General features: G+C 53.5%; 2 protein-coding genes across 5 annotated transcripts in view; one reads left to right on the top strand and one right to left on the bottom strand.

The window, feature by feature from the left end:
• The window catches only part of BCL9L (BCL9 like), a 31,688-nt gene extending 20,938 nt beyond the window's left edge, over positions 1-10,750 (top strand). For all 3 annotated transcript variants that reach the window (XM_031960101.1, XM_031960102.1, XM_031960099.1), the window contains exons 2-8: positions 699-1,075; positions 1,706-1,825; positions 4,258-4,462; positions 4,665-4,749; positions 4,881-7,194; positions 7,473-7,739; positions 7,886-10,750. In XM_031960101.1, the coding sequence (XP_031815961.1) occupies positions 775-1,075; positions 1,706-1,825; positions 4,258-4,462; positions 4,665-4,749; positions 4,881-7,194; positions 7,473-7,739; positions 7,886-8,994 (4,401 nt within the window). In that variant the 5' untranslated portion in view covers positions 699-774 and the 3' untranslated portion in view covers positions 8,995-10,750. The remainder of the gene's footprint in view (positions 1-698; positions 1,076-1,705; positions 1,826-4,257; positions 4,463-4,664; positions 4,750-4,880; positions 7,195-7,472; positions 7,740-7,885) is intronic.
• A 385-nt stretch (positions 10,751-11,135) lies between these two features.
• Positions 11,136-26,721, bottom strand: CXCR5 (C-X-C motif chemokine receptor 5). 2 transcript variants are annotated; one of them, XM_031960103.1, is made up of 2 exons: positions 26,565-26,721; positions 11,136-13,731 (listed from the first exon to the last, which is right to left on the bottom strand). In XM_031960103.1, the coding sequence occupies exons 1-2, from the start codon at positions 26,646-26,648 to the stop codon at positions 12,652-12,654; spliced, it is 1,164 nt and encodes a 387-aa protein (XP_031815963.1). In that variant the 5' UTR covers positions 26,649-26,721; the 3' UTR covers positions 11,136-12,651. The 2 variants fall into 2 exon arrangements, with proteins under 2 accessions (XP_031815963.1, XP_031815964.1); XM_031960104.1 differs by lacking the exon at positions 26,565-26,721 and adding an exon at positions 14,419-14,483.
• Positions 26,722-27,329: the final 608 nt, after the last annotated feature.

Genomic DNA, 27,329 nt, shown 5'->3' with positions numbered 1-27,329 from the left:
TTGGCTCATGGCTCCGCCGCTCTGGCTTTGGGAAGCTCGCTGGCCACACCACCGCTGCCCCTCCCCTGCCTTCTGATTCTCTGCCTGTTCCCACTGGGGGACCCCGGGCCTCCAGGTCACTTCTTCCATTTTCCTGAGGGAGACCTCCACGAGCAGTGATCCCAGATCTTCTTGTCCCCCTGGCCGGGGAGGGGATGGGATGGTCGGGAGGGGGAAACTAGGAGTGAGTTGGGGATCCAGGAAGGAATGGCAGGCTAGAGGGAGAAAGGGAAGAGATCCAGAAAGAAGGGACGCCAACTCGAGGACCAGGGCTTGAATTCCCTTTCCAGGGTTGGACACCTTGGTGCCCCTTTCTTATTGATGTATGAAGGACTGATGGGAACGAAGAAGGAGTTGCCATAGAAACCAGTGGGTCCAGGGGCCAGTGGATTTGAGACTTCAGGGCTCCCTGCTTGGGGGATCTGGCTCCCCTTCACACTTGGAGATCCTTTGCTGAACTCAACCAGAAGGGGATAACCCTCCATCTAGTGGGTCGCTGGAATAGATCAGCTTGGGGGTTAGCTTGTTCCATCCCAAGGCATTTTGTTTTCTTGATGAAAACAAGAAACTACAGTTGACTCGGCCTTGGGGGTATTTGGAGGGGGGAGGGATAAGCCAGTTGCCCACAAGACTAACAACTCCTCTCTTTCCCCTTCTAGGCACCTCCGCCTCAGGACAGGAGCCCCCGGGATCCTGCCACCGTCCCTCCGAGGCCCTCCAGCCCCAGCCAAGCCAATGCACCCAGAAAATAAACTGACCAACCATGGCAAGACGGGGAATGGCGGGGCTCAATCGCAGCACCAGAATGTGAGCCAAGGGCCCACCTGTAACCTGGGCTCCAAGGGCGTGGGGGCAGGGAATCATGGGGCCAAGGCCAATCAGATCTCCCCCAGCAACTCCAGTCTAAAGAACCCCCAGGCATCCGTTCCCCCCTTTGGCTCACTCAAGGGGAAGGTGAAGAGGGAGAGGAGCGTGTCAGTGGACTCCGGGGAACAACGGGAAGCTGGGACTCCATCCCTGGACCCGGAGGCCAAAGGTACCCGGGGTTTGGCATCCCAGACTACAGCACGGGGCGTTTTCTCCTCCTTTTGCCCTGGTGTGGGGTGGGGGTGGAAGGAGGCGCAGGTTAGCATCACCTGGGTAGCGCCCGTCACCGAGGGGGCACACTGTGGGCCCTGGAGTCCCAGACAGGGGGTCTCTGGTCCTGCCTTCCCTCTGCCCCACCCTGGGTAGGGGATGGAGGAAGTGTATTTAGGTAGGAAGAAGGGGCAGGAGAGGATACCTGTAGGATAAAGTGAAATGCAGACATTGCTAGTGTCCCGAGCCGGTGAGAGCCATTTGGGGAAGGCACAGGGGCCTGGATGAGACGCTGCTCCCCCCTCCCCTCCTCCCCCCCTCCTAATTGGAAACAGTTGTGGTCAGGATTATTCTATGCTTGGTATTGGGTGGGGGGGAGGGGCGCTGGGCAGCTTTAGCTTTGGAGCAAAATCAAAAACAAATGGCAACATGTTGGGGGCCGGTGGCATGGGGGCGGAGTGGGAGACTGGCAGGGTTCCCAAGCCGTCCGGGCAGTGCCAGCCAACTCGAGGGGGATGCCCGGGACTTCAGCAGGAGACGCTCACCTCTCTCCCTTCCTTCCCCGCTGCCCCCCTGCCGCCCCGGCCAGAGGTGGCCCCCAGGAGCAAGCGGCGCTGCGTGCTGGAGAGGAAGCAGCCCTACAGCGGGGACGAGTGGTGCTCGGGGCCCGACAGCGATGACGACGACAAGCCCCTCGGGGCCGCCCATAGTGAGTGCTTGCCTGGGCGGGGGGCAGGCCCTCGGGGGAATGAGGGAGGGTTCCTTGGCCTTTGGTGGGGCTGGGGCGCTTTGGGGAAAAAGCCCCCCCAGGCTCCCTGCGTCGGGGGTGAGAGTCACCATTAGCCAAGATTTAATTAAAAGAGAGATCAGGACCCCAGCAAGGGCCCACATCCCCCTGGAGAGTCTGGGAGTGGATGAGGACAGGGGGGCAGCAGAATCAGCCCCTCCCTTTCTACCATAGCCCACCCCGGCTCCCTTAAGGGACAACGGTATCCCCCTCCCCACCCTCCCAGCAAGACCCCCTCCTGCTTGTGACCACGGGGGCCCCGAGGAACTGAACGCCCCCCTTCCCCCCTTCCCCCCCCCCCCACTGGCCATCCCCCTGCCCTCCCCTCTTTCTGAAGGGGCCTGGGGGTGATGAGTCACCCTTATCCCTGGAAAGCCGGAGGAGCCGGCTGGAATCCTTGGCCTGTGCTGCCACCTGCTGGCTCAGTGAGGGAGGGCCGTGAGGCAGACGGCGAGCGGGCTGCGGTGGGAGGCTGTGCCGGGAGGGGCCGGGCTGGGACCGGCGGGGGCCTCACATGGCAAGGCCCGGCCCCCACGGGGCTGCTTCCCCGTCACCGCCCGTTTGCTTATGAAGGCCCCCTCCTTCATTGCCCGGCCGTTCGTTTAGAGCATCACTTTGAAGAAGGCAGGACTGTATGAGTGTGTGCAGGTGGGGAGGGAGATGCTGTAGGTTAGGCCCATCCATACTCGGGGCCGGGGGATGGCGGTCCCTTCCAGTCGGGATGCTCGTGGCCATCGTGGGTGAGACCAGAGGCTCCCAGGCAGAGACGACCGGAGGCCCTCGTAGCCTGAGCCCGGCGATGTCCGTCGGTCCGTCCGTCTGTGGTTGGGTTTTTCTGGCCACGCCTGGCAGAGCGGGCATTTTAACCGAGGCTTGTGGAACGCATGAGCCGGGGGACCGGCCTGCACCTCGGTGCTCGTTGTAGGCCTGCGGTGTCAGACTCAGTCAGAAACCTCTCCTCAGGAGCCACAAGTTATTGATGTTACGTTGCATTTGTATTTGTTTTGTCAGACATTCCCCAATCACATTTCTGTCTGTTTCCAGCTACACTAGGTAGCAGGGCTACTCAAAGAGGCTGGACTTCAGGGCAGGATCTGGGCTGGCTACAAAGGAGGGAGAAACTCCCAGGGATCCCTGGGTTTGTAAAAAGGTGGAAGCCTTCCCTTCCTTCCAGTGGTCTCCGATTATCTGGAGCCTTCCCTAATTCCCCTTTCTCCTCAGCCGGCGTACCCTTCCTTTCTCAAACTCTGTGGATATCCCTAGGTCCGCATTTCCCTTCTGGGCACCTCAAGTGTTCTAATTTGGACCATAGTCCTTTTCTCTCTCTAATCTTGTCTCTTATTAGATCTCAAGCTTCTTAGGCCCAGGTGCCATGTTTTTGTTTCTTTCTGCACCTCCTCCACAACTTAGCTTAGCACTTTGCATGCATGTCATACGTTTAGGAAATGTTTGTTGATCTAAATGATGTTATTGTGAACCACTGTTAAGAGGTGATAGACTTTGAGTAGTTTTTCTTACTCTGGGGGTGGTTTGGCTCCGAGCCATCCACATTCTCATGGTTCCCACTCCCACCCCCCAACCGTGGTGATCACTTATTTCTGAAATGACTAAATGAAATTAAGGGTGTTGTGGAACAGAAGCTTCCTCCTTGCTGGTCTGGGTTGAAGTAGACTCTGATCCTGACCGCGTTAGCGTTGCTTGAACACAGAGCTCCCTTCCGTTTTCTCAGTCCATGTCATGGCCATGGAAGTCTAATAACACCTTACATCCCACAGAGCTGTCAGCTTGCTCCATCCTCATTTCTTTCCCAGAAGTCACAGAGCGGGCACTATTATCCCTGTCGTATAGAAGAGAAAGACCAAGGGCTGCAGAGCTTAGCTGACTTCTTTAAGTCACACAGCAAAGTCACGAGTGGCAACTGGGCTTCATTTTCCCGAGTTCTAGACCGGAGCTCGCTGGGCTCTGTCTCCTCTTCCTCCTTTCCCCCTCCTCTCTCCCCGCTTTGTGACTCACTCACTTGGCCGTCTGTGACTTGGAGCACAGCATTTGCACACACACGGGCGCACACTCCAGCCACCGCGCCTTCTCCCTGCACCATGGTTAGCACTTGCCAAAACCTGGCCAAGAGAAAGCAAACGAAAAAGGGAGCGTTTTAAACACCAAAGCCTCTGTGGCCGGATTGTCACCCAGACCAGTTAGAAAGGGGCATCGGATCCCCTGGTGAGGGGCCCGGCCTCGTTTTGATTGGTAAGCGGCGTCCTCCTGCAGCTTCAGGCTCCGAGCGCTCCCCTCGCGGCGCTGGGCCGGGCCGTCCGCCGCTCACCTCTTCCTCCCCTCCTCCTTTCTCACCGCAGACTGTAATGTAGCAGACCCAGCCATGGCCACCACGCAGCTGGGCTCAGGCCCGGCGCCCCCGCCGCCCCTCAGTGAGACCAGCGCCCCCGGGCCCCCCCACGGGCCTCCGACCGGCCTTCGGCCCGAGGGCCCCGGCGGCCTGGGAGGCCCAGGAAAGTCAGCCGCCCAGTTTGTCTACGTCTTCACCACTCACCTGGCCAACACGTAAGTGCTGCTGGGGGAGCGCACCTGCTCCGCTGAGGTGCCCCCGGGGATGCTACTCCCAGACGCCTGGAAGTCCCTTGGGGGCCCGGGTTAGCGTGGGCCGTGGGGAGCCTGCTTGGGGAGGGCGGGCAGCTCCTTCTCCGTACGGCAGGCGCCTTACCGCCTTTCTCCTTTCCTCTCCGCCCGCTCCGCGGCGATCCAGGGCAGCTGAGGCGGTGTTGCAGGGCCGAGTTGATTCCATTCTGGCCTACCACCAGCAAAACGTGCCCCGTGCCAAGCTCGACCAGGTGAGCGGCTTTAGGACCTAGAGGTGGGCCGGGTCAGAGCTTTCCCCGGAAAGTGGGTTTTCCCCGGGTGCGGGATGGGGGAAGCCTGGGGAGGGGCTGCCTCCTAACTCCTGCTTGTTTTTGCCCCACAGGCTCCCAAGGTGCCGCCGACGCCAGAACCGCTTCCCTTGAGTGCCGCCTCGGCAGGCACCCCCCAATCCCAGCCGCCTCCCTTGCCCCCGCCTCCGCCGCCCCCCGGCAGTGCCCCCCCGGCCCTGCCCACCTCCCTGCCCCCCGAGGGGCCACCTGAGGACACACACCGAGACCTGACGCCCAACTCCGTGGGGGCCGCCAGTAGCAATGCCACAGGGGGAACCCACCCCAACACGCCCACGGCTGCCACTGCCGCCAACCCCCTGGCCCCGGGCGGGGACCCCGGCGGCGCCCCTGGCGGCCCTGCTCTGCTAGGGGAGGGCGCTCCTGCGGGCAATGGGCAGCGGGCCCTGACGGGCTCGGAGGGCCTCTCCAAAGAACAGCTGGAGCATCGGGAGCGCTCCTTACAAACGCTCCGGGACATCGAGCGGCTGCTGCTGAGAAGCGGGGAGACCGAACCCTTCCTCAAAGGCCCACCGGGGGCCGCCGGGGAGGGGGGCCCGCCGGCCCCGGCCCCCACAGCCCCACAGCAGCCCCCAGCCCCGGCCCCTGGAGGCCTGAAGAAGTACGAGGAGCCCCTGCAGTCCATGATCTCCCAGACACAGAGCCTCGGGGGCCCCGGGCTGGAGCACGAGGTTCCGGGGCACCACCCAGGCGGCGACATGGGGCAGCAAATGAACATCATGATGCAGCGCCTCGGCCAGGACAGCCTGACGCCCGAGCAGGTGGCCTGGCGCAAGCTGCAGGAGGAGTACTACGAGGAGAAGCGGCGGAAGGAGGAGCAGATTGGCCTCCACGGTGGGCGGCCCCTGCAAGAGATGATGCTGTCCCAGGGCATGGGGGGCATGATGGTCCGGGGCCCCCCGCCCCCCTACCACAGTAAGCCCGGGGACCAGTGGCCTCCCGGCATGGGGGCCCAGCTCCGCGGGCCCATGGATGTGCAGGACCCGATGCAGCTCCGAGGAGGGCACCCGTTCCCGGGACCTCGTTTCCCTGGCAACCAGATGCAGCGGGTGTCCGGGTTTGGGGGCATGCAGAGCATGCCCATGGAAGTGCCCATGAACGCCATGCAGCGGCCCGTGCGGCCGGGCATGGGCTGGACGGAAGACCTGCCCCCGATGGGGGGGCCGGGCAACTTTGTGCAGGGGGCGGTGCCCTACCCCGGGGGGCAGGGCGAGGCAGAGAGATTCATGACGCCGAGGGCACGCGAGGAGCTGCTGCGGCACCAGCTGCTGGAGAAGCGGACGATGGGGATGCAGCGCCCGCTGGGGATGGCCGGCAGCTCCATGGGGCAGGGCATGGAGATGGAGCGGATGATTCAGGCCCACCGGCAGATGGACCCCGCCATGTTCCCCGGGCAGATGGCAGGCGGGGAGGGCCTGGCAGGGGCCCCCATGAGCATGGAGTTTGGGGGCAGCAGGGGTCTCCTGAGCCCCCCGATGGGGCAGTCCGGCCTGAGGGATGTGGATGCCCCCATGGGGCCTGGCAACCTGAACATGAATATGAATGTCAATATGAACATGAACATGAATCTCAACGTGCAGATGACTCCCCAGCAGCAGATGCTGATGTCGCAGAAGATGCGGGGCCCCGCAGACATGATGGCCCCCCAAGGCCTGGCTCCCGAGGAGCTGGCCCGGGTGCGGGCCCAGAACGGGAGCGGCATGATGGGGGCGCCCCAGAAGATGCTCATGCCCTCCCAGTTCCCCAACCAGGGCCAGCAGGGCTTTTCTGGTGGGCAGGGACCCTATCCTGCCATGCCTCAGGACATGGGCAGCACCCCGGACATGTTCAGTCCCGATCAGGGCTCGATGCCCGTGGGCAACCTGGGCACCACCAGGCTCAGCCACATGCCCCTCCCCCCGGCTCCCAACCCTCCCCCTCCCGCTCCCATGCACCCGGCCCCGGCCAGAGGCTTGGGCCGACGGCCCTCAGACCTCACCATCAGTATTAACCAGATGGGCTCGCCGGGCATGGGGCACCTCAAGTCACCCACGCTCAGCCAGGTGCACTCACCCCTGGTCACATCGCCCTCTGCCAACCTCAAGTCGCCCCAGACGCCCTCCCAGATGGTGCCTCTGCCTTCTGCGAACCCCCCGGGACCCCTCAAGTCCCCCCAGGTCCTCGGCTCTTCCCTCAGCGTCCGTTCGCCCACCGGCTCACCCAGCCGGCTCAAGTCTCCCTCCATGGCCGTGCCCTCCCCGGGCTGGGTGCCCTCCCCCAAGACCGCCATGCCGAGTCCGGGGGTCGGCCAGAACAAGCAGCCGCCTCTCAACTTGAACTCTTCCAGCACCATGAGCAACCTGGAGCAGGGTGAGCCGTCATCGGGGCTCGGGAGGGGCAGGCGCTGCTTGCGGGTCCCCACATCCTCCGGGCTCCCTCACCTGTTACTCTCCCAGTGACCATGGTGGGAGGGGGGGATTGTTGGAGGGAGACCTCATTGGGTCTGGCCCAGCTCTGTCTCAGAGAAGCGGGGGTGTCTGTGGGAAGAGGCTGGGGGGTGTGGGGGGCCAGCGGGTACCCCAGGAGTGGCGCCCACACCCCGGGGCACCTTCCAGAGGCTTCACCTCCTCCTCTCTCCTCCCCTGTAGGTGCCCTCCCTCCCAGCGGCCCCCGGAGCAGCTCCTCCGCGCCCCCCGCCAACCCCCCCGGGGGCATCATGAACCCCAGCCTGCCTTTCACGTCTTCCCCAGACCCCACCCCCTCCCAGAACCCCTTGTCGCTGATGATGTCTCAGATGTCCAAGTACGCCATGCCCAGCTCCACGCCCCTGTACCACAACGCCATCAAGACCATCGCCACCTCGGACGACGAGCTTCTGCCCGACAGGCCCATGCTTCCCCCGGGGACCATGGCAGGTGCGGGACCTCGTGCCCTGAGTGGGCCAAGTGGGGGGCCGGGTCGGCGGGGGCTGGTGCCCACCGGGCGGGGGTGGGCTGGTGGGGCTGACCGCCTCCCTCTCTGGGCGCAGAGAGCGCCTGTGACCCTTGTCCTTTCCTTCCAGGCATCAGCACCAACCAGCCCAACCAGTTGCATCTGAACTCTGCGGCTGCCCAGAGCCCCATGGGCATGAACCTGCCTGGCCAGCAGCCCCTGTCCCACGAGCCCCCACCCACCATGCTGCCCTCACCCAACCCGATGGGCTCCAACATTCCGCTGCACCCCAATGCACAGGGACCCAGCGGGCCCCCCCCAAACTCCATGATGATGCCCCCCGGTGCCCCCGACTCCCTGAACCCTCCTTGCGGCCCCATGCCCAACGCGTCCCAAATGATGTCCTCTAACCAGCTGGTGTTCCCCCCTCGGCTTCAGCAGCCCCACGGCGCCCTGCCCCCCGGGGGAGGCGGGGCTGGGGGCCCCGGCATGCAGCAGCACTACCCCCCCGGGATGCCGCTGCCCCCCGAGGACCTGCCCAGCCAGCCGTCGGGCCCCATGCCGGCCCAGCAGCACCTGATGGGAAAGGGGCTGGCCGGGCGCATGGGCGAGCCGTACCCCGCGGGCGTGCTCCCGGGCGTGGCCTCCGTGCTGAACGACCCCGAGCTGAGCGAGGTGATCCGGCCCACCCCGACGGGCATCCCTGAGTTTGACCTATCCCGGATCATCCCCTCGGAGAAGCCCAGCAGCACGCTGCAGTACTTCCCCAAAAGCGAGAACCAGCCTCCCAAAACTCAGCCCCCCAACCTTCACCTCATGAACCTGCAGAACATGATGGCTGAGCAGACCCCTTCCCGGCCCCCCAACATCCCAGGTCAGCAGGGCGTCCAGAGGGGTCTCAACATGTCCATGTGCCACCCCGGACAGATGCCCTTACTGGGCAGGACAGGCGTGCCCCCCCAGCAGGGCATGATGCCCCACGGCCTCCACCAGGGGGTCATGTCCCCCCCCCAGGGCCTCATGGCCCAGCAGAATTTCATGCTGATGAAGCAGCGGGGCGTAGGGGGGGAGGTGTACAGTCAGCCCCCCCACATGCTCTCCCCCCAGGGCTCCCTCATGGGCCCCCCGCCCCAGCAGAACCTCATGGTGTCTCACCCCCTGCGGCAGCGCAGCGTGTCTCTGGACAGCCAGATGGGCTACCTCCCTGGTCCCGGCAACATGGCCAACCTGCCCTTCTAGCCGGGCCGGGGGGCCGCAGGGCCCGGCACGGGAAGTCTCACAAACTTTAGAAGCCTCATCCCTCTAACTCTGGACCGGCCCAGTGTCACGGGTTGGGGGTGGGGGCCTGGCGTGTGCTGTCGGCTGGGGGGAGGGGGGTTCATTTTGGTTTGGGTTTCTACTCGGTTTCAGCCCCCGGGACCCCCGTCTCGCCCCTCCCCCCACCCCCGTTGGTCACTCAGCATCAGTGAATTAACGTGTTTTTGGTCCCAAACTGAACTGGAGGAGGGAGAGACAGGCCAGAGAAGGTCTCTCGGCTCTGCCTCCCGGTTCTCCCCTCCGGCCCCCTGCCCTCTCCCTCCCCCACCGCTGCCTCCCCCTCCCCAGTGGTGCGTCCCGGGCCTCTGTTCTCCCCCGCCCCGCTCGCTTCCCCCATGCCGACAGTGGGTGGATGTCATTGGCCATCATTGCTGTAAATAAGGCCTGCGCTTTGTGCCGGTGTGTGCGTGTGCTGTATTTCTGTATTTTAATAGACGCCTCGGGAAAAAAGGAAAAAAGAAACCCTCCCTTTCCTGACCTGTGTTCTCCCCCAGATCCCCCCCACCCACAAAGAACCCCTGACATCTCTCACAGGGACATGCGACACCCACACTCACCATTTGCAAAAAGGTCTCCAGTGCAAGGTTCCCCCTTCCCCCCCACCCAGCCCTTAACCTTCCCAAACCCAGGCTTCCACCCAACTCTTCCATCCGGGGGGGCTTCTGCGGACGTCTCTGATCCCAGCGTCCGGTCCCTGCTGCCCCGACTCGCGGTCTGGGGCCTGCCTCTGCTACCTCTCCTCCACTTCCAAGCCCATGCGAGAGCCTCTCCGGAATGGAGATGCCAGAGTGGGGGCCTGTGGGCAGGGGCTTCCCGCTTAACATCCCTCCCCATCCTTGGGCCGACCCCCGACCCCCCGGCCCCTCGGACACACCAGGAACTGGCCCCTGCCGGAGCGGACCTCGGCACTTAAGACCGTGGGGCTGTGCCAGCACCCATGTCCTCCTGAAGTCGCCCCCCACTTCCTCTTACAGAAGGGGAAGAAGGGGAGTCTGAGTCAGCACCCCCCCAGAGGCTGTCCCTCCCAGGCGCTGAGTTACGGCCATGGCCCTCCTGCGCCCCAAGCCTGATCCGGCCTCTGGCAGGCGCCAAGCCTCGCTTCCCCTTCTCTACCCCCAAAGAGTATCTTGTCCCTCTTCTTCCAAGTGACCTCTCCCCGTCCTCCCAAGCGGGCGAAGCTCCCGGGAGGCTGGGGTGTCGGCACAGTGAATCAAAAGCCATAGACAGCTGTGTGTTTTGTCTCATTTGCCCTAAAAGAGGAACCTCTTTTTTCCCTTCCGGCCTTCAGGGAAGGCCGTTTGTGCTGAGGGCCGATTCCAGGAGAGGTGTCTCTCCCCCTCGGGACACATGCCCCTCTCTCTGCCAGCTTTCCTGTCCCGCCAGGGATAGGGCCCAGGTCAGTAGCCATGATACAAAGGGATATGGCCTCTTCCACCCCTCTCCCCTCCCTGGCATCTGGTGCTGTCCACCTGGCCCGTCGTCAGCCCGATCGAGTTCTTTCTCCCCAGCCTTCCCCCAAACAGATCCCGGGGGTCCAGGACAGAGTTCTCTTGTTTCTGAACACCGCCTTCATTCACATCCTCATCCTCCCCCTCCCACCGGGCCCTCTGCCCACCTTGGGTCTTGCTCATCTCGGCTCATCACCCTCTCCTGGCCCCAGGATCACCAACATCTTGTCTCTTCCCAGGCCCTGGGGAGCCTTCCTGACTTCTTAGTGTTTCCTGACCCCTTCCCCACTGCCCACAGCAGCCATTTCCACCTCTTCCCACCCTCGACCATCCCTGAAGTCAGCCCACCAGCCTCTACTCTCCCAATTCATGGCCATACCCTCCTCCCCCAGCCATTTTGTATCATTATATAAATATATATATATAAATATATAAATATAAATATATAAATACAATATGTGAAGACATCTTCTTGGTTTTTATTTTGAAACAATTTTTAGGCTTGTTTCGGGGGTCTCTGTGCTGCCTGTACTGTATTGACCTGTTTTATAGGTGCCTTTTTATTAAAAAGAAAAACTTCAAAAATCAACCTTGTGCCTTGTGCATTTGTGTCTGAGGGGGCCGTTCTGTGCCCCGCTGCTTGGGCCACAAGGATGGTTTGAGCCTCGTGCCCTGCCAGGTGAGCGACATTTGGCCTTTGCCTCATCACCGGTCCGGACCAGAAGGGGCAGCTTCTCGTCGGGTCTGGGTTATTCTGAGGTAGAAGGTGCCGACGGCTCTCGGTGTCTCCGAGGCCGAGGTGTGGGGCCTGGTGCGGGGCCCAGCGGAGGCTGGTCAAGCTGGGCCCCTCTGAGCGAGAAGCGGCTTCCTCTGGTTCCATCTGAGCAGCTCCCTCAGAGAGGAGTGGACTACTGCTTCCTTAGGGGTTTGGGGACTTCCCTCCCAGAGTTTGGTGCTGGGCCCCATCCTGTCCCTCCCCCCACCTCACTTCCCTTACCCGAAACTCTTGGTCCTGGGAGGCCCCCGTTCTCCCTTTGAATCTCCCTTCCAGGTAATGGCCCTTTGAGGAGATGCCCCTCTCGGAACTGTTTCACATTAGGCACGTCCATCCGTCTGTCAGTAACTTATTTTTATGTGCTTACTGTGTGGGAAACAAGACCCAGCTTGTGCTGGAGGAGGAGCTCAGAGGACCCCTGGCGGGGCAGGGGATCCTCTCGGGCTCTCTGCGTGGGAAGGGGACTGGTCACCCCCTTGTCCTCCCGGACAGGCTGCAGAAAGCCTTTCCCACTCGCTTCCCTTCCTGGCCTCGTCCCTTCCAGGAGAGCCTCGAATTCCTGGTCCCCTATGGTTCTCTGCTCCCGCTCTGGGAGGTAACTGCGGAGTGGGGCCGGGGTAGCAGCAGGAGTTCAAGGTCTGGGAGCCCCCGGACCGCCGGCACAAGCTTAAGCTAAACCCAGTCACACCCCACCACAGGCCCGGAGACCCGGGAATGGCCCTGGGGTCATCAGAGCGGCTTCCCTCGGGGGCAGCTTTCTCCGGCCCGGCCTGAGACATTCCTCATTATTCTGGCCAGCCTCAGCCTCCCGGCCTTGAGCTTTCACAGAGCTCAAAATATTCCGGCTCTACCCAGGCCTGGTGTGGGAGAGCGAGGGAGGGTTGGGCGCCTGTGGTCAAGGCCAAGGCGGCCCTCACCCGGGGCCTCCTGAAGTGGGTCAAGGGGAGCTTCCTGTTTGTGTGAGTAGGGGCTTCCGACGGCAAGGTTAGGGAACAGCCCAAGCGAGAGGCCCGACAGAACCACGCAGGCCGACGGGCAGGGACGGAGCCCACGGAGCAGGTGGGGCCCTCGGTTTGTGATGCTCAGGGATAACACCCCAAGTGCCCCCCCTAAAAATTCTCTTCCTCTTAGGAGTCAGGTATGACAGGAGGGAATGAAAGTGACAGTATCGTCCTGAGCGTTCAGAAATGTCCCCAGCCAGGCTGGCCCTCACGCCCACGTCTGGACGGAGCTGTCTCTTAAAAAGGAGGTCTGTCCAGGCCTCCTGTCCTTGCAAAGGCCCCCTCGGGCACTGCTGCGAGTCCGAGGCAGGCCCTTGCCGGCCAGGACCCCTCTCCGCCCCGGGGGGGGCGGCTCCTAGAAGGTGGTGACAGAGGTAGCGTTCTCTGACTCGGAGCTGCTGCCCTTGCGCCAGCTGGGGAGGAACCGGTGGAGGGTGGCAGGGCCCACGCAGCCCAGCTTCCCCAGCAGGCGAACCAGGTCGCTCCGGAACTTCACCCCCACAAATGTGTAAAGCACAGGGTTGAGGCAGCAGTGGGCCAGGCCCAAGAACTCGCACGTGGTGATGGCCGTCGCCAGCTGCTCGTCCAGCTGGCAGGACTTGGGCACAGCGTGCAGCATCACCAGGGTGTCCAGGAAGATGACCACGTTGTAAGGGGACCAGCAGAAAAAAAACACCCCCGTGACGAGGATGGCCACCTTGACGGCCTTCTGCCGCTGGTGCCGCCGCTGGGCCTGGCACAGGCGCCTCACCACCCCGGCGTAGCACCAGCCCATCACCAGCAGGGGAAGGAGGAAGCCCCCCACGTGGTACAGGAAGCGCGAGGCGAGCCGCGCGTCGCTGCCCGCCAGGCCTTGGCCAGAGAAGCTGCAGGCCGCCGAGTCGTTGGACCCGGTCTTGCTGACCGTCACAAACAGGAGCTCGGGCAGGGCGCAGAGGCAGCCGGCCAGCCAGACGGCGGCGCAGGTGACGTGCACCGAGAAGAGGCGGCGGTGGCGGTAGGCGTGGACCGAGCGGACGATGGCCAGGTAGCGGTCCACGGCGATGCAGGCCAGGAGCAAGCTGCTGCAGTAGAAGTTGACCTTGTGGAGGGCGCTCACGGCCTTGCAGAGGAAGGCCCCCAGCACCCAGCCCACGGCCCCCTCGACCACGGCAAAGGGCAGGGTGAGCACGAGCAGCAGGTCGGCCACGGCCAGGTGGAGCAGGAAGGCCTCGGTGGAGCTGCGCGCCGTCCGGTGGCTCTGGAGAATCACCAGCACCAAGGCGTTGCCCGTCACGCCCAGGAGGAAGATGGCACTGTAGGCCACGAGCACGAACACGGCCTTGTAACTCAGCTGGTCTTCCCAGCTGTGGATCCTGGGGCACACATAGTCGCTCTGGGGCTCCAGCAGCTCGTTGCTGTAGTTGCTGTAGTTACTGAAATCCAGAACTGTAAGCTGCGAGGCGGGGAGGGAGAGACGGAGAGAGAGAGGTGAGCGCCAGGGCCTTTGCTTCCTCCCTCACTTATGGGTCCCTCCTGTGAGGGACGGAAGAGCAGCCCCAAGTCTCACTCCCAGTCCCAGGAAAACCCCTCATTCATTCATCGTTCCCAGGGAGGCGGCCCTGTGGCCAGAGGGTGGGCTTTGGGATCAGGAGCTCGTGGGGCCGGCCCAGACAGTAAGACCGGGTGAGCCCAAGTCACTGCACTGGCCATTGCCCTCGTTGCTAAGGCTGTTGGAGGTCCTGGCCTGTGTCAGAGGAGAGAGTTTCCACACCGGTAATCCCCGTGTGGCCACAAACCCCGACCTCTCCCTATCAAAGTGAGTCTAAGGCAGCGTGCTGGGAGCCGGGAACACAGATGCAAACAGCCCAGCTCCTCCCCTCAGGTGCCTTATGGTCACCTGGAGAAAGAGCCACCAACATGCAAGTGACAGGGTGCCATGGGCAGCTGGGCAGGAGGCCGGGGCCCTGGGCACTGCCTGGCCACCTCCTATCCCAGTCAGGGACTGGCCTGGGACGGCGTCTCCCCCTCAGCAGCCACGCCCACCTGCCCTGTCTCCCCCTCCTAGATGTCCAACCCGGGCCGGCCTCCTCTGCCTCAGTTTCCCTCACTGGCTCATGGAGATAAAGCAGATCTGCCCTACCCCGCCACTGTCACCATCAGTACTTCCTTCCATCCAACCTCCATCTTCAATGTAGCTGAGTGACTTCTGAGCGCTGAAGGAGCGAGGAGGAAGGGAGAAGAGCCGAGAAGGGAGGAGGAGGGATGGGAGTGCATGGGTCTGTCAGCTGCGGCTTCTCCCCCCACCCCCACCCCCTTTACTCTGGCTGTTTACAGACCTAACCACAGAGGAAGGCCCTCATCAGTGTTTTCATACCTTTCACTCACAGCTGCCTCGGCTGCACCTGTTCCTCACGGGCCCCTTTCTTGTCCCTTCCTCCCCAACCCCGCCTAGCAATTGATAACTAATTATAACCCAACTGTGCTAGCAAAAAGGGTAATTCTGTCAGTGACAAAGCCCCTAGGGAGCAAGAGGTGAGGATGGGGTGCAGCTTTGTTCTCCCTGCTCCTAAGGCTGTGTCCCGGAAGACCGCCTTCCCACCGTGGGAGGGCTGCCCCTTCCTGGTCCCCAAACAGCTGTTTGGGGGCATCCTCTGGGATGCCAGATATGTTATCTGGGTTACCTGGTCTTCTCTCCTGCAGGAGGAGGGCATTGGACTTCCCTCCCAGCCCTAGTCTGTGAATCCTCAAATCCCAATCCTGCCACTTCCCATCGCCTTGGAAGCTCTGCAGCTTCGTGGCCCTGACCCAAGATTTCTTTCTCTTGGATTGAGCCCCCCCACAGTACTATCTGATAACCCCTGTCTCTTACTAGATTTGGAAGGGGAAGCCAGCAACGTGTCCAACCTGACAGAGAAAGAAAAGATGCCGACTGTAGAGGCAGAAAGGGATGGAATTCTGGCGGGGCTGTCAGAGAACCTGGGGCAAGGCCGCCTGATTGGTACAACGGCCCCGTTAGGACCCGTGTCTAAATTGTAGTAGAGCCACAAAACATCCAAGCTGATTTCCATATTGATTTGCCTAGAGCCCTAACAAGCTCTCTCTGTAACCAAGCCAATTTCAGTTGTGGGAGTATGGGGACAGTGGCTGACAGGGGAGCCCAATGGGGGGCAAGTCTGTCCCAAGAGAATCTTCTCTACTGAGATTGGGGTGGAGGAAGTCCCTGAAGGAAGCTGGATGTCAGTACTAAAACCGTATTCAGTCTGTGCTAGTTACAGCTCCAGATTTACCTTCTGTTTTGTGAGGAATTTATTTAATGTCAAAAGTGTCTGAAAAATGGGCAAAGTGAGATGATAGGTTTGTATTCCATCTGAACTCTCTGAAGGTGGGAGGGAAGGGAAGAACTTCTTGGGTTCATACGGTTATGATTTGGAAGACACCCTGGGAAAATGACGGGGTGAGAAGGGAGGGGAGGAAAGGAAGCTGGTTTGTGGGGAGAGGAGTTGATTTGATGTCTCAGCAGGAGGTGTCAAACTGCAATTTGGGGGCTGAGGAGGAGTGACAAGTGTAAAAGCCTCAGCCAACGGTTGAAGGAGGGGTCCCAGATCTTGGGGACACTCTGAGGAGAGACATAGAAGGTGGGTCTCTAAAGAACAGACACAGGCTGATGTTGATCCAGCAGGGAAGTTCAGGACCAAAGAGACCCTTCTAGGGAACCTATCTCTTCTTCCCCAAGAAAGGAGAAAGATAGGGACAGGGAATATAAACACACATATAGAGTAGGAGTCATGGTCTGGAGCTAATCACACATGAATTTTGGCATGCAACTCAATTCAATAAACCCCTATTAGCTGCTGACTGTGTCCAAGGGGCTGAGCTAGGGAAATCAATCGTCCCATCAATAAGCATTGATGATTCCCCCTGGTTGTTGGTTGGTTGACTGTTGTCCTTTATTCTCAGAGAAGACCAAAATCACATCACTGTCTTGGAGTCAAGTTAGTGTGCTTGATTGTGGCTCATCAGACCAATATGAGCTTGGAAGGCTCTATCACAAATCAGGCACAGAAAAACCATACGGACAAATAGCCCAGATATACCAGGCTGTGTGCTAGGTGCTGAGAATACAAATGACACACTCTTTAGGGGAAACAATACAGCAATGTAGTAGTGCATACAGAATACCTTCAACTTAAATCTAGATATATAGATATCGATACACATATAGATACAGACCAAAATGAATCCCAGGCAATTTTGGGAGAATGGGAATAAAGAAAGGCTTCCCGGCAGCTAGATGGTCCAATGGAGAGAGCGCTGGAGGATTTGAGTTTAATCTGGCCTCAGACAATTAATACTTGGTAACTATGTGATTCTGGACAAGTCATCTAATCCCAATTGCATCGCAAAAATAAAAAAAAATTTAAAAAAAAGCTTCATCTAGAAGGGCACTTGATCTAAATTTCAAAAGAAAGTAGAGATTTTAAATGTCTGGAATACCCAGGCATGAGGCTTATGCAAAATTATGGAGAAGTTCACATGTGAGGAAAAGTAAGAAAGTTTGGAGGGACCATAGAATGCATGGAAGGAAATCACATGGAATAAGGTTGGAAAGACTGGTTCTAGTGAGGTATTAAAGTGCTTTAGATGCCAAACAGGTGAGTTTATATTTCATCTTGGAAGCAAAAAAAACTGCTGCAGTTTATTTAAAAGGGAAGTTGGACCTGTGCTTTAGGGAAAATTGTTTTGGCAACCGAGGGAAAGATTGCTCAGAATAAAGAGAAATGAGGCAATGAGAGTGATTTGGAAGTGTTTATAAAAGTCCATTCAGAAGATCATAAAGGCACAAATGGGAGAGGAGACACGTGATGAGAGTCCAGGGCTTGGGAAAGGTTTATCCTTTTTGCTGCGGTTACATTTGGACAAGGGTGTGTGACAAAGGTGTCCCCACCTTCATGGGAGAAGGAAAATCAGCAGGAACCCTCTCCGCTCACTAAAATATTAACTAAGACAGACATTATTGACTTCAGGAGGCCTGTAGGCTAGTGAGGCAGCTGACAGCTTATGTAAATGGTGAACATGGTGAACAGGGCAGGCTGCAGACAAAAAGTTCTTACCCAAATTGACATTAATTCATTAATCAATCAGCAAACTTATATCCAGCACTTATTACATACCAAGCAGAAACAACTATAATATTCCACAGAACGTGCAGTATATCACAGGGGAACAAAACCAAACATTGCTCCAGCACTGGAGGCTCTTACTCTTGGAAGCACAAGGATAGAGAGATGGAGAGATCCAAAGAAGGGGATTCTGGTTTAGAGAATGAACAGAGCACAGGGATTGGAGATGTGAAACACATACTGGGGATAGTGAGAAGTTCTTTTTGACCAAGGCATGGGAGACATGAAATAATGAAAAATGGAGAAAGAAAGGTGGCGGTGGGCTGTCATCGGATCACAGAGAGGCTCTACATCAGGGGGGTACAGTAAAAAGAACATAGGACAATTCCTAACTCCACCACTTTCTATTTGTGGGACACTGAGCAACTCAATTCCCTTCTTGGGGCCTCATTTGTTTTTGTGGAAAAAGAGAATATCAAACTGGAAGACCTCTGAAAGCTGCTGTCTCTCAATCTCTAAGACTCTCTGGCCAGGTGAAAGAGCTTGGCTTTTATTTGGTGGGCATTGGGGGACAGAAATATGAGCTACACACCCACCCATACACATACACACACATACATACATATTATATACATATACACACCCTGATAGAGCAATTCAGTTACACATATGTACACACCCTGTTGTAGTAATAACATGGACACCTGCCCACAAGAGGAATATGTCCATGGGCTTCAAAATAGCATGGCTTGCCCTGGCACCGAAGGGAGAGAAAACAAGAGAACTAAATACAAGAGTACTGAGCCAAGTACTATGACCTTGGTTAGGGAAACACCATGAGCCTGAGGAAATGAAAAGATGGAAAATCTGCGATAAAAGAAATAGCCCAATAGGCATGAAGATGTAGGTGGTGGGATGGAATCAGGGCACTAAATTCAGCTCTTTCTTTATCAGATGGCCAAAGAACTCTCTGCGGCTGAGTTGACTCCTGCCAGGTGCCCCTACCTGCCCAAAAAGTATTGATTATATTGGAAGTTCTCTGAGGGCAGTGTTTCATTTTTATCTTTTGTATTCCCAGGGCTTAGCTGAGTGCTTGGTATATAATATGTGCTTAATAAATATTTGTTGATTGATTAATGAATTTCACATGTCAAGAGTAATATTGAAGAACTTTCAGAAAAATGACCGGGATGTTGAAGGGTCCAGAAGGGTCACCGGGATGGTTAAAAGAACGAGGAAAAGTTACCCCTGAAGAGAAGATTTCGCAATATGTTCGCTTTCATTTTTTGAAAGGCTTTCCTATGTATGGTATGGCTCTAGAGTAGGAAGAGATCTCAGAGGACACCTCGTCATATCCTTTCATTTTACAGATAAGTAAACCGAGGCTCAAGGAGTTTAAGTGGCTTGCCCAAGATCACAACAATTGCAAATTTCAGGGATGGAATCTGAACCCAAGTCCCAGGACATCAGAGAAACCTCTGTCCTCTATGAATCTAAAGGGAAGAACTGAGATTAATGGGTAAAAGTTGGAGAAATGGAGATTTTGACTTAATATAAAGATTTTAAGAATCAAGCTAAATTAAAAATTAAATATTAAATTAATGACTTAAAAATTAACTATAAAAAACTTATTAATGGTTTGAGTTGTTAAAAAAAAAAAATAGAACAGGCTTCTCCACAAAAGTAGTGACCTTTCTGTCACTGGAAGTCACCAGGGGCTGTAAAGTCAGATACTTTGCAGAGGATCAAGAGAATCCGTGCATTAGGAAGAAGAGGGGAGGAAGATGATAGTCTCAACAGAGATAACAGTGAAAAGAAAAATAAATGTGGAAGAGAGAAACCATTTCTGCCTCTTATTCTGTATGTAATCTCTCTGAGTCTCAATGGCTTCATTTGTGCAATGAGGGGATTAGACTGAATGATTTTTCAAGCCCCCCAATTCTAGATTTATAATTAAGATTTTAGTAGTTTACCCCACAGCCTTAATTTCTAGGCCCAGTACCAAGGAAGCTGATTTACCTATTTGGGTCACCCTGCAGCGGGTGAGAAGGTTTGGCAAAGCTGGCAACACCAGCCCACATCAGCCTGCCCTGGGGTGGGCGGCTGCCCACCCTCCTGGGCTCATGACTCAATCCAGGCTGAAGCTCAGAATTCCCATGCATGCTGAGTCATTTTGTCTGGGGGAGGTCTCTACACACAAAGTCCGGGTCACGGTCTTGAAAATTGTGTAAGCAAACTGGCTCTAACTGGAACATTTGGAAGCTGTGCTGCTTGGTGGGAATGTCTGCTCCGACTGTCCAATCTCTCCACCATGTCAGTAATAATGGGACTAAACCGTTCTTCCCCAAGCCAGTACCTTCAGCACTCATGCTGGTCCCTGTGAGAGACCAAGGTGCTCCCAATTTGCTTAGAAACCAACTGTATCAAATTCTAGATTCCTCCTGGTTTTAACTAGGATCATTCTCCTTGGGATAGGGGAGCATGGGCTCCAGATGAGACAGTACAGTTCTAATCCTTAATTCTGCAACCCTTTTCCTACTCCTGGATTTTATAAAACTCAATATCGGCCCCTCTATAGTAGACATGATAAAACCATTTCTGGTAACTCCTTTTGTGGTACCAAAGAAGCAGAAAAAAAAGTTGATCTATTTGGAAAGGCTACATAAATGTAATGGAATATTTCTCTGCCTTTTAAGAAATGATGATTATGATAACTGCAGAGAAGAATAAGAAGACTTACCTGAATTGATAAAGAGTAAAGTAAGTAGAGCTCAGAAATAGGGATTGATCTGCCTAGATCTCTGGGACTTTTGGCCTCCAAGGTTGGGGAGCCCCGTATCTGCATAGGGGGTTTTATGTCTCTTCTGCAGCTGGGAGATGCATCACTGGGCCCTGAGACCTCCATGTGCAGCAGACCTGAACCAGTTTTGGTTTCCTTTTTTTATACTTCAGTGATCCATGAGTAGTGGTCAAGAGTGTCCAATTAACCAGTTATGGGTATCCAGAATCCTGTATCTGTATTCACCTAAGACTACAGAATCATGGAATCACCACATCATGGAATCTCAGAGTCTGACCTACCACTGAACAGGAGAATCCCCTTTTTAAGTGTCACTCTTAAGTGGTTGTAAAATTTTTGCAAAAGATATTGTGTGAGAGTAATAATAGCTAACATTGATATAGCACCTTAAGTGCTATATTTTTCAAAGCACTTTTCAAATTTTGTCTCATTTTGTGCCCACAATAACACTTGGAAATAGAAGCTATTATCATTTCCATCTTACAGACAAGGAAACTGAGGCAGGAAGAGGTTGAGTGACTTGCCAAAGATTATTAGTGAACACTCAGAGCTGGATTTTCCTGACTCTTGATTCAGTACTCCCTCTCCTAGGCCACCTAGCTTCCAATAAGAAACTTGTTACCTCCTGATACACTCGATTTTACTTTTACACAACGCTATTTGGTGGGAAATTTTTCTTTACATCAAGCCAAATCTGCTGTGGTCTGTTATTTCTATCCATTGCTTTTAATTCTTCCTTTTAATCAAGTCAATAGACATCAATTAAGTACCTGCCATGTGCCAGGTATTGCCTTAAGCCCTGGAGTTGAAAAGACAAAAAGCAGTTTCTGATTTCAAGATCACAGTGTGATAGAAGACAAAATGCAAACACATATAAATAGTATATATGGGGGATATAAATTGGAGGTCATCTAATCTCTAGGGCCAAGAATGTCTTCCACAGAATAGCCCATCAGATACTTGAAGGTAATTATCATGTCTACCCCAAATCTCCTTTTCTTTGATGTTATTACTGACAATCCCTTCAGTTGATCTTCATGTGACCTGTTTTTTTTACTTTTTTGTCTCTTTATGAGCCTGGTCACCCTGCACTGAAAAAAGAAGTTTCAAAACTTGCTTTTATTTTCTCGCTTGGCTCGAATGCTTTGGGACTTGTATGCCGTGTCCCAGGATGTTCATTATTGGGAAAACCTCATCATCTTGCAAGAAGCTAGCAGCCTTGGTAATAATCCACCTCATGGCTATTCTCTGCCCTTTTAGTGCTTGGAGCACAAACACTGAAAGCCCTATTTAAGTCAGATTATCTCTTTATTTCCCATGTGATCTGCATTGCTTTGAGATTTCTCTGACTTTCACCATGCTTCTACAGATACCTCCCCTGGTGATCCCTAGCCCTTTCTCAGCTTGCTTTAGTGTATTATCTTCCCTATTAAATGGATAGAGTGTAGGAGACTCCTCTTCCTGAGTTCAAATCCCCTCACATATTTAGTGGCTGTGTGATCCTGTGTAATCCCATTTGCCTCAGTTCCTCACCTGGAGAAGGAAATGGCAAGCTACTCCAGTACCTTTGCCCAAAAAACTCCAAAGGAGGTCACAAAACATCAGACAGGACTGAAAAACAACTCAACAAATTATAATTTAAGTGCCTATGGTTCAGGGACGTTTTTCCCCCTTTGAGTCCCTAGTGCTCAGGACAGTACCTGACACATAGTAGGTGCTTAATGAATGTTTATTGACTATAGTGTCACCTGGCATTGAATGTCATTTCAGATACAACGATCAGTCCACGTTTGAACAGGTACCATCCCCCATCTGGGGCAATGGTGATGGAAGAGGGGATGGGGAAGGGAGAGTTGCCTCTGAAACTACTTGAAGCCTTGGCCCTCCCCAGGCCCAGCCCTGGCATTTGCTCAGATTGAACTGGGAAGGACTGAAGGCTCTGAGCCAAGCCTGGGCATCCTTGTGCCCAGGCAAGATTGCATTCCCCTCCAGCACTCTGCCTCTGGCCACCTCAGCTTTTCAGTCACCCGTTATTCTTCTCCTCTCTGGGCCGCTGGCTTGCGAGGTGCAAACAAACCAACAAAAACCCCTCTACAATAATCTTTAAAGCTCTCAGACACAAATTAAGCCTCCATCCTTGGCCACCTGGGTTGGTGACTAGACCCAGAAACTGTCCATGTCACGACAAAGGACAACATGGCATAGAGGAATGAAGAGTTCTGGGAAATACTCATTTAAAAAAAAAAACAAACCTTCAACTTGAGAGTGCTTTATACTCAGCAAACTGCTTTCACAGCAATTTTGTGCTGTGGGCAGCGCAAGTGTTTGTTATTATCATTCTTCTTTTACAGGTGGGGGTAATGCTATTAATAATAAATATTATTTTTAAAATAAAAAATATTATTGCTATTGCTGACATTTATATAGTCCTTTAAGATTTGCAAAGCATTTGATGTATATTCTCTCAGTTTAGGGGGCAGAGTCATTTAGCAAATTTTTCCTTTGTCCTTCCCCTACAGATCAGAAAGCCCTTGGATTTGCAATTCTTGTCGTAAGCTGGAAAGGACCTTTGAGGCCTTCTAGTCATTCCCCTCCCCTTTTTAAACAATTAAGAAAATTGAGACAGTGAAAGATTTGATAACTTGGTCACAACCAAACAGTTAAAAAAAAATGTCCAGTGCTGACTACGAACCAGGCACTATATAGTAAGTTCTGGGGCTACAGAGAAAGAAAAGATAATCAGTCCCTCCTTTGAGGGGACTCACAGCCTAATGAATGAGCCAACAAGCAAACAACTCAGTTCAAATAAGATGTCTGCGGCAGTTGTAATAAAGGGGATGAAGAAGGAAAGATTTTAGTAGGGACTTGAAGGAAGCCAGAAAGCTGAGATGAGTGAGAGTATTCCAGACTCAGGAAAAGGCTCTGCCAAGTGACTGAGGCAGAATTCTCTAACTTCAGATCCAGGTGGGTCTCTTCCCCTTCTGCCATTACTACAGTTGTCAGGTAAGGTCTTGTATTACAGTCAGCCAGCTTTCTTTGTTTCTAAGCTCCCTCCCAAGCTGTAAGCTCCATGAAGTCAGGGATCACATCTTCTGTAAGTTTTACAGCCCACCCCCTCACCCTTGAAGTGTTCTGCACAAGACGGCATTTAATAAATGTTTATTGAGTCTATTCATATTCCTAGCCTTTTTTAAAGCCAGGAATGAGGCTTAAAACTGGGGGAAGGGAAACAAAAGATGGCTAATTTCTTTATTCTTGGCTACTGAATGAGAATATCCCCCAGTCAAACCCAGAGTTTGAGAGGAGAGAAGAGGCAAGGGAAGTAAGAAAACATTAAAAATTACTCAAGGTCACTCTAGGCCTTAATAGAGTAGGATGGAGGTCAATTTGAGGTCATCTTTCTATCTCACTCAGAGTGGGAGCATGGGAATTGGTACCTCAGTAGAAAAACCTCACTGGTCCCAGTTGTGTGCAGGGGGAGAGGACCATTCTCCTTGGACTGCAATAGCTTGAGGGTGGGTGGAAATGGGAAAACATTCCAGGGAAAGGAGGAGAGAGAACAAAAGAACAAGCCTTAGCATTTCTCACATCCCTCCTCTCCTACTTTTTCTAGAGACACTTTCCCTCCCCCTTTGAAGAAAAATGGGTAGCTAGGAAAGAAAGCCTGGATTCTGGTTAGATTCCCAGCACATTTCTAAGGTGTAGAAACATCTAGAGCAGTGATTCTCAAAGTGTGGTCCAGAGAATCCTTAGGGGCTGGAGGGGGCTGAAAATATAAAAAAAATTTGAATTTATACACTGAAACCCTTTCAAAGTGTGTACAAATTCAAATTTATTTTTTATTTCTAACATGGTAAATATAAGCCACAGAAACAAAAAGTCTTTGGATAGCTCCCTCAATAATTTAATTTAATTTTTTTTGGCTGAGGCAATTGGGGTTAAGTGACTTGCCCAGAGTCACACAGCAAGGAAGCAGTAAGTGTGTGAGACCAGATTTAAGCTCAGGTCCTCCTGACTTCAGGGCTGGTGTTCTATGTCCTATACCAACTAACTGCCCCAGATAATTTTTAATAGCATAAAGACACTGAGAACAAAAGTTTTAAGAACCACTGATCTAGAGTTCCTCAGTCTGCCCTCAAAGTTGAATGAAGGGAGATGCTGGGAAAGTAAAAAAGAGGGGGCGGGTGATGTTCAGAGAGCCTACAAGAGAGAAGCCTAACGCCAACCCAGCCTGAGAGTCTGGTATTTGGAAAATTTGTCTGCTCTGACCGGACAATGTAGCTGTGCCGTGAAGGTCTCCTTTTACTATCTTGTCTTCAAATGCTCTGCTGAGCTAGAATCTAACTAGAGAGTGGACTTTCCTTTAAGGACAGTAAAGGACCACTTTCTACAACCCAGTCTCCTGCCTCTCTTTTCCACTTATCTTCTGGAACAGGGGTTTTTTATCTGGGGTCTACAAACCTTGTGGCTAGACTTTAGCAGGTCCCTGAACTGGGCTGGGGACTGTTGGGTAGAGAGAGCGTAGCTTCACTGTGTGATTTGAGATTGCCACTGGTTTTCCCCCTCTCTAGGGCTCTGTGGAGACCTCCTCAGCTTACTGCCTGACTCCCTGGAGACTTGGGTATTAAGAAATACAACGCAGGGGAAACACTTGACTTCTCGGAACTTCAAACCAACTAGTCAGGGCTCCTGTGGCCACCTTTTCTGTGAGTAGAGACTAAATTTAAGTAGCCTAAATAGTATGGCAGCAGGAAATTGAGTATCAAGGTGATAAAAGGCAGTTCAATGTGAATTTGGTTATTCCACCCATCTCCCATTTTAATTATTCTGAGACTTCTGAATCTTCTATCACTCTGGGAGCGGAGAGAGGGACCCAATGAACTGAATCCCTAGATAAATGTTTCTATATCCTCTTTCTACCTTCCTATACCTTGGAGAGTTGTAAATGCTAGAACCTTGGAGAATTGTGAGAAAGCATTAATAATTTGAAAGGGGTAAGGGGGAAAAATTTCAGGAAAATTGTACCCCAACTTTGGGAGAAATCTCCCTCAAGGCTGGAAGAGAAAACAAGTTAAAGCCCAAGAATTAGGTTTGTTTGTTTTTTTTTTAGGAGAATCTCACCCTTTTTCCTCCTACTCTTTCATTCTTCTCCCTTCTTGGGGAATCTGGTGGTTCAATTCTGAGTTGCTTTGCTCCCTGTAGTCAGGTATTAAAAAATTTTTTCCCTTCCAGGCAGAGAACCCTGATTTCTGGGCTGAGCCACTTGAACAGCCTACACTCCATGTAGGTGAAGACTTTGAGTGTTGATAGAGTGAAAAGTGATGATGAGGCATTTCTCCCTAGGTTCAAGCAAACTCCTCTAAAAATACAGGAATTCATACTCAAATCTCACTTTCACTGGGTTTCCACTTCTTCAGCTCACTCTGATGTTTCCTTATCAGAACAATATGCTCTTTGAAGGCAGGGACTGAGTCATCTCAACTTTGTATTGTACCCAGTTGCTAATATGATATTCTGCGCATAGAATGAGCTTAATAAATGTTTATTGATTTGTATATTCTTCCCTCCATTCAGAGTTAGGATTATAATACCGATTTCTTGTATTAGTTCTGTTTTCCAGCGTCAAGTGGAACACTTCCAGAGTAGCCTACATTAGAGGAGGAGGTGTTAATTTGTAACAGTGGATAACTGAATCTAATGCTAAAGCCTCCAGGATGTTAGAAAGAGTTTCTCCCCTTATTCTTTATTATAGCCTTATTATTATAAACCTTTTGGTTTAAGTGACTCTTTGGACAGTTTGATAAAAACTATGAACCACTTATCAGAAATAAATTTTTAAATAAGTGAGGGAAATGATAGATTTTAGTTAGAGATTAGTGAAAATAGAGATGTAAAAAATTTTTTCTCCATCTAAGTTCTTAAAATTTAGTCCATGCATCCCAAATTTTAAAACCTCTTCCTTAGAAATAAAGAAAGGGTGTGACATTTTTCTCCTTTCTGGGATTGGGGAAACTAAGAACCCTTTCTCCCACCCTGTCATTTTACAGGATTTTTACCCAGATCCTCTGACTCTATCTACATTCAGTGCTCTTGACATGATAGATCTAGGATTTGAACCTCTTTATCTCATTTGAGGGCTTTCCGAGTTTATTTGAATTCACTATGGATGGATCTCTCCAGTGGGCTGATAAGTTTTGAGAACAAAAAACCCATTGGAAATGAAGGTTAGGTTTCTTGGACCATTTTTTAACTTTCATCAGATCCTCTTCTGAGCTTTGTCTCCCTCCCCACCCCAACCATTTCCCCAAGATATAATTTTAAAATTAAAAAATAATTCACCAATTCTGACCCCTTCAGTCTACTCACCAGGTCTCCCATGTTTATGCTCATGGCCTCCATATCCAGGCTGAATTGGTAGTTCATAGCAGCATGAATGTGAACCTGCTGCATCCCTACCCTGGGATACTGGGTGGCTTTCCTCTGGCTGGGTGGCTCTAGAAAGGTGGTGGCAATGAGCTGCAAATTTAAACAAATCAGCAGCTTACAGCCCCTGGAGCTGAAAGTACTCTGCCTGTACAACTCATCAGTTTTTTTTTTTTTTTTTTTTCCGATGGGTCTCGTGTATTTGTGTGTGTGTGTATGTGTGTGTGTTTTTAATTAAAAGGGAAAATCCCCACAGTAGTAGTGCTAACCAAGCACTGAGATGGTTTTTTTTTTTCCTGGTAATGTTCTGCTTTGGAGTTTATGATGGGTCTTTATGGGACAACTCCCTTCCTTGTCTAAAACCACCTTCATTTTTACCCAGTGCCCTCATTCTCCTTACTCTGTGGTCCCTCCTTACTCCAGGGTGACCCAAAGAAACTCTTGGTCCCTAACCCCTTCCTCTCTGTTGCCCCTCCTTCCTCTCTACTTTGGTGCCTTATCTTGTCCAGAGAAGAGTTCCTCTTTGCTTAAAAACCTCAGATGAACAAGAATCTTTCGCCTCCAATCTGATTCCTCCCTTCAGACTCATTTTTCTTTTTTCTTTTCCTCTCTTTTTTCACCTTTCTTTGTTCTCTGCTTTTGTATGTCTAGAAGCTGAATTTGGGCAGGGAAGACTCTAGGAGCACAGTTGGGGACTGAGATCTCATA

This window comes from Sarcophilus harrisii, chromosome 3 (genome assembly GCF_902635505.1).
Source record: "Sarcophilus harrisii chromosome 3, mSarHar1.11, whole genome shotgun sequence".
Lineage (NCBI taxonomy): Eukaryota > Metazoa > Chordata > Mammalia > Dasyuromorphia > Dasyuridae > Sarcophilus > Sarcophilus harrisii.
The sequence above is the reverse complement of the archived record's forward strand: the minus strand, read 5'-3'. Positions and strand labels throughout refer to the sequence as shown.